This window comes from Leucopleurus acutus (genome assembly GCF_964270905.1).
Source record: "Leucopleurus acutus genome assembly, chromosome: 3".
NCBI classification, from domain to species: Eukaryota; Metazoa; Chordata; class Mammalia; order Artiodactyla; family Delphinidae; genus Leucopleurus; species Leucopleurus acutus.
Genome location: NC_139145.1, coordinates 98,207,520 through 98,220,862, shown reverse-complemented (window position 1 = coordinate 98,220,862; position 13,343 = coordinate 98,207,520). Strand labels below are relative to the sequence as shown.

At 38.0% G+C, this 13,343-nt stretch overlaps 1 protein-coding gene across 1 annotated transcript in view; it reads left to right on the top strand.

Annotated features, from left to right (window-relative positions):
- CAST (calpastatin) overlaps positions 1–13,343 on the top strand; it is a 128,329-nt gene that overhangs the window by 112,961 nt on the left and 2,025 nt on the right. Inside the window, exons 26-30 of the mRNA XM_082837361.1 lie at positions 259–351; positions 2,019–2,051; positions 2,481–2,573; positions 3,895–3,966; positions 12,827–12,892. Of these exons, the coding sequence (XP_082693487.1) occupies positions 259–351; positions 2,019–2,051; positions 2,481–2,573; positions 3,895–3,966; positions 12,827–12,877 (342 nt within the window). The 3' untranslated portion in view covers positions 12,878–12,892. The remainder of the gene's footprint in view (positions 1–258; positions 352–2,018; positions 2,052–2,480; positions 2,574–3,894; positions 3,967–12,826; positions 12,893–13,343) is intronic.

Below are 13,343 nucleotides of genomic sequence, written 5' to 3'. Positions count from 1 at the left end.
TATTTAATCATTTACTTCCATTTAAAATACAGGTAGAAAATTAATAGGTGTGGATTGACAAACAGAAGCACTGGGTTTACTTGTTTCCATCAACTGAAAGTCTGTTGACATCGTTGTTCTCTCGCTTACAAATTTAAAAGAGACCCTATTTTTTTTTGCCTCAGAAAAGTCCAGTAAATGCTGAATGCTGCATTTTAGAATGTACTCTCTAAGTGAAGGCGGAACTGAATCGTAATTATATACGTTCAATGTTTACAGGAAAAAGTGAAAGCTGAACACAGAGACAAGCTGGGAGAAAGGGATGACACCCTCCCACCTAAATATCAACATCTCTTGGATGATGACAAGGAGGTAAGTGAGGGCAATGTCTAGGTTAGATGGATATATGCTCCAAAGCGTTTGAGATCCACACCTCACTTGAAATGAATAGGAGGTACACTGTAACAATAGCGTAAAAATGTAACATGACTGATGTTTTTAATCTGTCCCCACCGAGCAGGCTGTCTAGAATTCTGTTTAATATTTATCTGAGCCAGTACTGTTGGATGTTTACTGCGCTGGGCACTGTGGCATAGAGAGTTGAATAATGTTCATTCACTCACTGATGCTTAACAGTGATTCTGTGGCATGTACATATATGAATTCTCCTTGCAAGAAAAGGCTATAAAAAGAATGATATTTGTAATCTTGACTGAAGCAGAGTTTCTCTGTTGAAGGAGACCAGAAAAAGAGCTAGTATCGGAATAATTCATAGGGCAAATACGACCCCTCCAAGACCTGCTGTCTCTCTTTCTTCTCCTACAACACCACCTGTGCTGTTGAGAGTGAAGACAGACAAAGCCATATTCCCAGTCACAAGTCCTATTTCTCTATCTAAATGCACTCCGTCAAGAAGTCTCTGTCTTTGTCTCTAACATGGAAGCCAGTTTCGCTTAGGTCAACCTGGTCTGTACCCTACCCCTTCCTATTTGGCTCTTAGTTGCAAGTCCATTAGACGTTAAATAATCCTTTCCAGGTCTGTTCACCCAAGAAAAAACAAGGAAGTGTAAATTACATCTTTCTCATTCTTTACTGATGCATGTGAGGGGTTTGATGGCTGTGGTTTATAGAATATTATCAGCTGCGGTGTCTTCTGTTACAGGAATCTGTTCTCCTCGCTTGTGTCGAATAGTCACAATAGCAGCTGTGCATCCTGCTAGAATCCTCCCTGCTTTGATAGTCGCATGTGACTCTGCTGTATTCTTTAGGAAATGTATTATTTAGTAGCCTTGCCTTTGCAGATGGGAAAAATCCCTGATGAGTTGTCCTTGTAATCTTCTATCTATAGACCATTCCTTTCCAAGTGTAATAAGCTATAGTAGATAAGCATATAGTCAATTAGTAAATAAGACATAAAAACACAAGTTACTTTTTGTAACATTTTAACTAGAATTATACAATGACAAAGTTGCTAAAATAGTGTTTCTTTCACTTCTAGGAAAAGACTCACCCTTGCATTTTCTCCAAGGCTATTGAAATAGTTATAGGGTAGTCGTTAAGCAAAGCTGGGGAAGAAATGATAGGGACACAGGTTTATCAGTTATGCAAGTCTATACAGTCGTCCCTTGGTGTCCATGGAGCATTAGTTCCAGGACCCCCCCAGATACCAATGTCTGAGGATGCTCAAATCCCTTATAGAAAATGGCATAGTATTTCCCTGTAACCCTACACACATTCTCCTCTATACCTTAAATCATCTCTAGATTACTTAGAATACCTAATACAATGTAAGTGCCACGTAAGTAGTTGCCAGCATGTGGCAAATTCAAATTTTGCTTTTTGGAACTTTCTAGAATTTTATTTCCCTAAATATTTTCGATCTGCCGTTTGGTTGAATCTGCCAATGCAGAATCCACAGATGCAGGGGGCTGACTGAACTCCATTTCAAGTCACTGGATAAGAGATTATATAAATACCGACTACACCTAAGTAAACCTTTACAAAAATTTGTTTAACCAAGAGTCTCCTTTGTTTCTAAGGGCAAATCAGCGACGCCACCCGAGGCATCAAAGGTAAATACCGTATCCGTGTATTTCCATAAAAAAGATTTTTTTAAACTCTAGCTGCGACTTTTACATTTTAGAAATCTGAAATTCACTGAATGCCTACCTTGTGCTTGGTGGGATGCCAAGGCATGTGTGTAAGAGTGTATTATTTCTGTCTTCCCAAGTCCATTCAAGCTAGGCAGTTCCATTTTCCAGGTTAGAAAATCAAAGCTCAGAGAATACGAAGAAACTTCTGTAAAACAGTAGAAGAAAATAGAGCTGGCAAGATTTTCCTGTTTTAAAATCTCTCTTTTGTAATACACTAGTCTGTTAGGAAAAGAATGTCAGCAAGGTTTTCTATTAAACAAACATATTTTCAGGGATGTGGGGAAATGTCCTACGTAGCATCTTTGCCTTGTGCTTCTTCCCTGATGGTTATTTCTGATAAAATCTCAGAAAGCTGCAGATGCCCAAGACCCCATTGATGCCCTCTCAGGGGACTTTGACAGCTGTCCCTCAACTACAGAAACCTCAGAGAACACAGCAAAGGTACTGTGCGCTTTCATACTGACTTTCTTTGAACGTCTATGTATACACAAACACACACATGTATATAATACATATAGATAATTTTATATTGTAAAATAAACTGGTTAATGCCATCGAGAACTTGAAAAGAAAAAAATTCTATAATTCTGCTACTCCACAAACACTATTATTTGGTATATTTCTTACCTTTTTCCATATGTATATTTTACATAGTTGTACTACTGTCCACATATAATACATTGCTTAACATTATTTCATGAATGTTTTCCATGTTGCTTTATGATCTCCATAGCTACCATTTTTGATTGCCACACTATATTGCTGTACAACAGTAATGCTTTATCTGTGTTCATTTAAAATGAGAGCAGTCCCTCACTATATACCACGCCCCTTGCCCTCTGGGGCTTCCTCCCCTTTTCTGCCCGGAGCAGCTGGCTGACTCTCCTACTCACCTGTCAGGGCCCAGTTCAAACATCAGCTTCTCCTGGAAGACTTCCCTGTCTGTCTGCTTCTCCCTTCGCAGGTCAGGGATGTTGCCTATGTGCCCTCTCTGCACTGTGGGTTACCTGTCACGTGTGCATCACACCACTGAGCTGCATGCAGCAGTGACGTGTCTGGTACCTCTGTGCCCAGCATTAGCAAAATGCCTGGTACAGAGCAGGTGCTTAAAACATGATCAAAAGCGAATGAAAAAATGTGTAATCCATCAACTAGAGGGAAACGTGAAATGAGTGCCCTTCATTGTTATTTCAGAAGAATTAAAATTGCACATCTCTTCGCTATTGTTTTGGCTGTTATTAAACATATCTCCCAATCAATCAATTGTCAGTCTTGCCCATCTTGGGTGATTTAATTTCTAGACCACATCAGCATCCTATCTCTCACTCCTGGAACTTCATAAATAATGCCTTTCTGGCGAATGGACTTTCTTTTTGTATAGGACTTGCCCTAGCTCTCCCTGGTTGTTACACTCTCTTCCATAACACTGAAAACAAACAGTGTCCTGTTGGCACAGAAAAACCAATCCTGATAGAAACAAGCTGTTCTGGTGAGCAAAATACAGTCTGGGTGAACGAGCATCATCAGTGTGACTCATCTTTTCCTCATTTTTATCCTTTTTACCCGCCACCTTGAACACCTCTGTGTACTTTCAGTGTTGTTCGAAAAATCATGACTAAAATACTCAAATTTCCATTATTTAATTAAATTGGAGATTCCAGGCTACTAAAAAGAATAATCTGGATTGATTTGATAGCAGCAGCAGTTAATTGCTAGATGGAGTGTTGATAGCAAGAGCCTCATTACATTTCCTTTGCTTTAGGACAAAGACAAGAAGACTGCTTCCAGCTCCAAAGCACCCAAGAACGGGGGTGAAGCAAAGGATTCTGCAAAGGTAAACTGAAGAGTAAATAGACTACAAATTAACTTGGCAATGACATCGAGTGGTGTATCCCTAGTGAGTGAGTTTCTGATTGGGATCTATTTCGAATAAAATAATTTTTAAATACTATCTGTCCCCTAGCATGTCTTGGTAAAGAAATTGAAGTTTTAGAGACATTTAAAGTAACTGATACTTTAGAAATCTGAGTGAACATTCTTAACACAATTGAAGTTTCCTGCATTCCTAGCCCTTGTCACACAAAGTCCCACTGTCAGCTGTGCTAGTCTGGAATGAGTGCAGGCCCTCTCCCCTTCATCAGACCCCACAAACCTCACGCTCTCTCGTAGCTGCTTTCCCTCACTGTGTGCAGATAGCCTTGCCTTCTACTTCAAAGAGAAAATTGAGGCTGCCTTGCAGAAAATAACCAAGATCCCCTTCCTACCTGCCTCCCAACAAACCCTCTCCCCTCTTGCCCTGCAGCCCCTTCCTTCTCTCAGGGGGTCAATAACTCTCTCCGGTATCTTTGTCTCAATTCTTTTCCCTTGTAGTACAGACATATTCAAATTCTTTCATAACTTCAAAAGCCCTATTTCCCTTCATCCCTTCCCCTCCTCGAAAGATTTGTCCCTACGACCCTGCTTCCTCTTCTTGAGCTCTGCCCGAGAACAGCAATGACATGCTGGTTGCTTTATCGCTGGTACCTTATCTATCCTTAGTTTACGTGATCTCTCAGGTATGCTCTTAGGCATCAGAGTTGATGCTGTAATGGACTGAGACTTCGGGGAATGTTGGGATGGGGGAATCTATTTTATGCCTTCAGCTCTCCAAAACCCAGACTGCCACTTCCTACTCCACATTTCCACTTGGATAAACATTGACAGTACAGATCCATATACTATATTTCATCAAATCTAAATCACCATCAGTTATATATCATTAAGAAAAAATGTCAACAACTTGATTACGATGTTATTCATCATAACGACCAGCAAATTAAGACATGTTAAAATATGTGTGTGTGTGTGTGTGTGTGTGTGTGTGTGTGTGTGTGTGTGTGTGGCAAGGGAGGTGACACCACCAGGGAATGTGGTTTATATGAATCTTGGAACATGGAAGTAGTATATGAAATTGAGAAGATCTTACAGTTTCTGTGATTCAATCTACTCATATTAAATACTAGTAGTCTTTCCTCCCAGGTGATATCTAATTTTTTCACATTGCTCTAGAAAGCAAAACTAAGACTAATGAGTAGAAGTTATAGGGTCTGGTTTCTTAGAGTTGGGCATTAATTCAGCACAACACTTGGAAGTTTCCTATTAAAATTACTGAAACTGTGGGCAGGGAAGGAATGGAAATTGGATTAGAAAACTTCTAGGTCCCCTCCAATTCTAAAAACATAGGATTCAAATGGTTATGACTATGATCCTAAGTATAATGAGACATAAAAGGTACAGGTTTAAAAACAATAGTCCAGCTGAATCAAAACTCTTAAAAAACAAGATAGTGAGTTCCAGTTCAAGATGGTGATGTAAAGAAGATCCTCAACTCACCTTGTCCCATGGAAACACCAGATCTGCAGCTGCATATGTGACAGTTTCCTCTGGGAAAAAAAACCCAAATTATCCGTGTGACTCCTATTTATCTGGCAAATGAGAGAAGGCTGGCATCAAAGAGGGTAGGAGAGGCTAGGACACAGTCTCAACATAAACTCCACCCCAACACAGCAACTGACCATCAGGAGCGAACTCAAAACTCAGAGCTTCTCCCTGCAGATCAAAACATTTGAAGCCCACATCAGCACCCAACCTTAAAGACCACCTGAGAAATGAGCCCCCAAAACATCTAGCTTTGAAAGCCCATGGAGCTTGTGTCCAGAAGACCCCACAAGGCTACAGCAAACTGAGAAACAGTTCTTAAAGGACTTGTGAGCTCTGACTCATCTGCCCACCCCAAAGCAATCAGAGATACAGTTCTTGGCCGGCTACCATCCCCAGAGTACTGCAGAGACAGCAGACTAAAACATATACCTCCAGTCTTTCTGTGTAAGAGGCCTACTTGCTTGTCCTGGAGCTTTGGCCTGAGCGGCAGGCTTCCGGTTTGGCACACATCTAGACACCTACGGATGTGCTCTTAGGCAATGTAAGCCATCTTTGTGCTGTTTCTCCACCTCGCTCCAGGTCACCAGCATCTCCCAGAAAGGGGGCTTATACACTCATCTAGAGGCCCAATTTTTGTAACTGCCACCCAGGGGACACTTGCTGATCACCTGGCTCTGGTAGCCAGCAGGACTTATGCTTGTGGTCCATCCTACAAGACTATATATATTTGTATATTTTAAAACCTGCTACCTGTGGGACTGGCTTCCATTCAGCCTGAATCTAGGTGCTGAGATTCTTAGCACACCCTCAACTACTGTGAACCACTGAAAATAAAATAGGCAGCTTGAACACTTACAATGTTTTGAGAGACGATCAAGAGTTAGGGCAGGGTTTAACAGCAAGGTTCATCTCCTACATGAGGCCACTCCTTTAAGACTGGGAGAGGTGGTTGTTTTATCTAATGCGCAGAAACCAACACAGAGAGTCAAGGAAAATGAAGAAAGAGAGGAGTATGTTCCAAACGATTAAAACCTCATGATAAAAATCTTAATGAAGTGATTTACCTGATGAGTTAAAAATAAGTCATAAATTTGCTCACCAAAGTTGGGGGAGGAATGGATGAACACAGTGAGAACTTCAACAAAGAGATAGGAAAAATACAAGAAAGTAACAAATAGAAGCCACAGAGCTGAAATATACAGTAACTGAACTGAAAAACACACTAGAGGGGTTTAACAGCAGACTAGAAGAAGCAGAAGAAAGGATCACTGAACTCAAAGACAAAGCAATGGGATTCACCCAATCAAAGCAGCAAAAAGAAAAAAAAAGAAAAAAAAAAAAAAAAGTAAAGATCGCTGAAAGGACTTATGGGACAACATCACACAAACCAACACAGACGACCATCTGCATTCCAGGAATCCTAGAAGGAGAAGTGAGAGAGAAAGGGACAAAGAACTTATTTGAAGAAATATGGCTAAAACTTTCCCTAACATGAGTAAGGCAACAGACAACCATATCCAGGAAGCCCAGAGCCTTCCAAATAAGAACCCAAAGACACCCATATCAAAGACACATTACAATTAAAATATCAAAAGTTAAAGACAAGGAGAGAAACTTAAGTGAACCAAGAAAAAAATAACTTTTTACATACAAGGGAACGCCCTCAAGACTCTCAGCAGATTTTCAGCAGAAACTTTGCAAGCCATAAAGGAGTGTCATGATATATTCAAAGTGCTGAAAGAAAAAAACTTCCAAGAATACTCTTCTTGGAAAAGTCATTCAGAATTGAAGGAAAGAACAAGTTTTTCCAGTAAGCAAAAGCTAAAGGAGTTCATCACCACTAAAAAAGACTTCTTTACGCTGGAAAGGGTGCTAATTAGTAACAGGAAAACATATCAAAGTATAAATCTCACTGGTAAAGGTTAACATACAGTAAAATTCAGAATAGTCTAATGTTGTAAAGCTGGTGGATTAATCACTTATAAAGCTAGTATGAAGGTTAAAAGACAAAAGTAGTAAAAATAACTATAATTATAATAATTAATTAAGGGATACACAGGATTAAAAGATGTAAAATGGACATCAAAAACATAAAATAGGGGGTGGGGGAGTAAAAATGTAGAGCATTCAAACATAACTTGTTATTGACTTAAAATATAAATGTTAAGTTGTTATACGTAAGCCTTATGGTAGCCACAAAGTAAAAACCTATAGTAGATACACAAGAGAGAAAGAGAAAGGAACCTAAGCATACTACTATAGAAAATGATCAAATCACAAAAGAGAGCAAGAGAAGAAGGAACAAAGGAACTACAGAACAGCCAGAAAATAATTAACAAAATGGCAATAAGTACATACTTATTAATAAATACTTTAAAAGTAAATGGGCTAAATTCCTCAATCAAAAGACAGAGTGGCAGAAGGGATAAAAAAGCAAGACCATCTATATGCTGCCTACAAGGAACTCACTTCAAATTTAAGGACAGACTGAAGAGATGGAAAAAATATTCCATGCATATGGAAACCAAAACAAAGCTGGGGTAGCTATACTTACACCAGACAAAATAGTCTTTAAAACAAAAACTGTAATAAGAGACAAGAACAACATTAAATAATGATAAAGGGGTTGATGCACAAGAGGATTTAACATTTGTAAATAGTTATGTACCCAACATAGGAATGTCTAAATATATAAAGCAAATATTAACAGATCTAAGGGGATAAATGGTAGGGGACTTTAATACCCCATTTTCATCAACTGACAGATCATCCAGACAGAAAATCAATAAGGAAACACTGGCCTTAAATGACATGTTATAGCAGTTGTACTTAATAGCTATATACAGAACATTTGATCCAGAGCCACAGAATACACATTTCCTCAAATGTACAGGATATATCATATGTTAGGCCACAAAACAACTCTTAATAAATTTAAGACGACTGACATCATATCAGGCATCCTTTTTACTACAATGGTATGAAACTAGGAATCAATTATAAGAAGAAAACTGGAAAATTCACAAACGTGGATTTCATAAACAATATGCTACTCAACAACCAATGAATGGGTTAAAGAAGAAATCAAAAAAGAAATTTAAAAATACCTTGAGGGCTTCCCTGGTGGCGCAGTGGTTGAGAGTCCGCCTGCCGATGCAGGGGACATGGGTTCATGCCCCAGTCCGGGAAGATCCCACATGCTGCAGAGCGGCTAGGCCCGTGAGCCATGCCTGCTGAACCTGCGCATCCAGAGCCTGTGCTCCGCAACGGGAGAGGCCACAACAGTGAGAGGCCCGTGTACTGGGGAAAAAAAAAAAAAAAAAACCTTGAGACAAATGAAAATGAAAACACAATATACCAAAATTGATGGGATCCAGAAGAAGTAGTTCTAGGAGGGAAGTTTATAGTGATAAATGCCTACCTCAAGAAATCAGAAAAATCTCAAACAACCTAACTTTATACCTCAAGGAACTGGAAGAAGAATAACAAATGAAGCCCAAAATCAGTAAAGGAAAGGAAATAACAAAAATCAGAACAGAACTAGATGAAAGAGATTAAAAAGACAATAGAAAAGATAAATAAAACTTAGAGCTGTTTTTTTGACAAGATAAAGTTCAGAAAACCTTTAGGTAGGCTGACCAGAAAAAAAAAAAAGAGGACTCAGATAAAATCAAATGAAAAAGGAGACATTACAGCTGATACCACAGAAATACAAAGGATCATAAAAGACTGCTATGAACAATTATACACCAAATATTGGACACCTTGAAGAAAGAAACATACACCTACCAAGACTGAATCATGAAGAAATAGAACACATGAAAAGACCATTACTAGTAAGGAGATTGAATTGGTAATCATAAACCTCCCAACAAACAAAAGTCTGGGATCAGAGAGCTTCACTGGTGAATTCTACCATACATTTAAAGAAGACTTAAAACCAATCCCTCTCAAACTCTTCCAAAAATAGAAAAGGAGGGAATACTTCCAAACTCATTTTACAAGGCCACCATTATCCTGCTACCAAAACTAAGCCAGGGAACCAGAAGAGAAAATTACAGGCAAATATCCCTGATGACAATATATGTATAAAATCCCCAACAAAATATTAGCAAACTGAATTCGACAGTACATGAGAAGAATCATACACCATGATCAAGTAGAATTTATTCCAGGGCTGCAAGGTGGTTCAACATCCGCAAATCAGTCAGTGTGATGATATGCCACATTAACAAAATGAAGGATAAAAATCATATGATTATCTCAATAGATGCAGAAAAAGATCTGAAAACCCACATCCATTTATGGTAAAAACTCTCCACAAAGTGGATATAGAGGGAACATACCTCATCATAGTAAGGACCATACATAACAAACCCACAGCTATCATCACACTCAACGGTAAAAAGATGAAAACTTTTCCTCTAAGATCAGGAGAAAGACAAGGATACCCACTCTTGCCACTTATTCAACATAGTATTGGAAGTCCTAGCCACAGCAATTAGGCAAGAAAAAGAAATTAAAAGCATTCAAGCTGGAAAGGAAGAACTAAAACTGTCACTATTTGCAAAACTGACATATTATATAAAGAAGACCTGAAAGACTCCACCAAAAACTGATAGAACAAATTCAGTAAAAGTGTAAGATACTCTTTCTAGACACTAATAACAAACTATAAGAAGGAGAAATAAACACATATATGCCATTTATAATGGCATGAAAAAACCTCAGAATAAATTTAACTGAGGTGAAAGACCTATCCAATGGGAATTATAAGACAGTAATAAAAGAAAGTGAAGAAGACATAAATAAATAGAAAGTTATTCCATGCTCATAGATTGAAAAAAATATTGTTAAAATGTCCATACTACCCAAAGCAGTCTACAGATTCAGTGCAATCTCTATCTGTACTCCAGTGACATTTTTCATAGAAACAGAAAAAATAATCCTAAAATTTGTATGGAACCACCAAAGACCCCAAACAGCCAAAGCAATCTTGAAAAAGAAAAAGGTAGAGGCATCATGCTCCCTAATTTCCAACTATATTACAAAGATACAGTAATCAAAATAGTATGGTATTGGCATAAAAACAGACATATAGATCAATGGAACAGAATAGAGAACCCAGAGAATTCCCTGGCAGTCCAGTGGTTAGGACTCTGCGCTTTCACTGCTGAGGGCATGAGTTCAATCCCTGGTCAGGGAACTAAGATCCTGCAAGCTGCACGGCACAACAACAACAACAAAAAAAATAGAGAGACAGCCCAGAAATATGGTCAATAATTAATGATAAAGGAGCCAAGAATATACAGTGGGGAAAGGACAGTCTCTTCAATAAATAGTGTTGGGAACTGGACCTCTATCTCAAACCATACACAAAAATTAACTCAAAATGGGTTAAAGACTTGAATATAAGATCTGAAACCATAAAACTCCTAGAAGAAAACATAGGCAGTAAGCTCTTTGACATCAGTCTTAATAGAGATTTTTATGGACTTGACACCAAAAGCAAAGGCAACAAAAGCACAAAAGTAAAAACAAACAAGTATAACTACATCAAACGAAAAAGCTCTGCACAGCAAAGGAAAACATCAACAAAATGAAAAGGCAACCTACTGAATGGGAGAAAATATTTGCAAATCATATATCTGATAAGAGATTGATACCCAAAATATATAAAGAACTAACACAACTCAACAGCAAAAAAAAATCCAAATGAAAAACTGGGCAGAGGATCTAAATAGGCAGTTTTCCAAAGAAGACATACAGATAGCCAAGAAGCATAGGAAAAGGTGCTCAACATCACTAATCATCAGGGAAAGTGCACTGTTGGTAGGAATGTAAACTGGTATAGTCACTATAGAAAACGGTATGGGATTCCTCAAAAAATTAAAACTAGAACTACCATATAATCCAGGAATTCCACTTCTGGGTATTTATCAAAAGAAAATGAAAGCTAACTTGGGAACTTCCCTGGTGGTCCAGTGGTTAAGACATTGCCTTCCAGTGCAGTGGGGGCAGAGGTTCAATCCCCAGTTGGGGAGCTAAGATCCCACATGCCTCGTGGCCAACAAACCAAAACATAAAACAGAAGCAATATTGTAACAAATTCAATAAAGACTTTAAAAATGGTCCACATCAAAAAAATCTTTGAAAAAAAATAACTTGAAAAGATATCTACATTCCCATGTTCATGGCAGAATTATTTACAATAGCTAAGTTATGGAAACAACCTAAGTGTCCATTGATGGATGGATAAAAAAAATATGGTATATATACCCAATGGAATATTACTCAGCCATAAAAAAGAATGAAATCTTACCTTTTCAACAACATCAATGGACCTCGATTGCATTATGCAAGTGAAAAAAGTCAGAGAAAGATGAAAGCTCTATGATCTCACTTATATGTAGAATCTAAAAACAAAAACATGAGCTCACAGATTGGTGGCTGCCAGAGAGGTGAGGGATGGGGGAGTAGGTGAAATTGGTGAAGGTAGTCAAAAGGTACAAACTTAAAATATTTAAGTCATGGGACTGTTATGTAAAGCATGGTAATGACAGTCAATAAATACTGTATTGCATATTTGAAAGTTGCTAAGAGAGTAGATCTTTAAAGTTCTCATCACAAAAATTTTGTAACTATGTATGGTGATGGATTTTAACTAGATTTATTGTGTTATTCCACAATATTTATAAATATGGAATGCTTACGTTACACACCTGAAACTAATATGTCAATTATACCTCAAAAAAAGTGAAATCCATGAAAGATACAAGAAAACAGATTGATAATTAGTTGCTCATGCCATTATATCTGATTAAGTATTTATTATTTAATACAAAGTACATACTCAAAAAATAGAAAGCACAGTAACCCTTTATGCTGAGTGGATTAGCTGCCGGGTAAGCCCCCAAGTATAAGAGAAGGATGGATCACTGTGGAACGAATGGATACCATCCATGAACACCTATGTATTTTTTTTCTTCAATTATGCTGGCCTTCAAAAACAAAAAACCCCACAAAGTCTAGAGTAAAAAATTTAGAATCATTTAAGGTTATTTTTAGTTTATAAACTTTAAGGGGAAGAATTCAGTGTATGGGCTAAATGAGATACTTTAAAAGGACCGTCTTATTTTCCCCTGCTGACTGCCATTTTTGCCCTTTTAATTCTGAAAAGCCTATTTCCTCATAAGCCTCTTCTGGTTGATCAGTTTTTGGTACTTAATCCAGAAAATAAAGAGCTCACTGATGGTTTTTGCTTGTCCTTCTAGGCAAAGGAGGAAACTTCCAAGCGAAAAGATGATGGAAAAAGTACAAGTTAAAGTTCACGCTATTTGGTAAGTTTGGTGTTTGTTCTAAATGAAGACGATTGTACCTTCTACCAGCCTATGTGTTATAGGTGAGAGAAACGAAGTCCCCTTCTTGAGTATTTCATGTTCTCTTTATGCTATTGGCATGAAATACACATTGCAAAATCTATAGAGTAAGTCCCTGTAAAGTAATAAATGGTGCTATCGGAATGTTTAAAAACATTAATCTTATAATTAAGAGCTCTTTAAGATACTAGGCCAGGCTCTTAAAGAAAATGACTAAGTCTACTTGACTGAAACCCAAATGCTCATGACTGCAGGTTACTGGGGCAGAGCAGAACTGGCATGTTACATCTTATAGTGAAATGGCCTTATGATATAGATATTACCCAAAATACAAACACATTGTGGAGTGAGGAGAAGTACCCCCCTAGGGTCTGATGGTAATTAGAGTTTTGAGAATAGGGCAAAGGAAAAG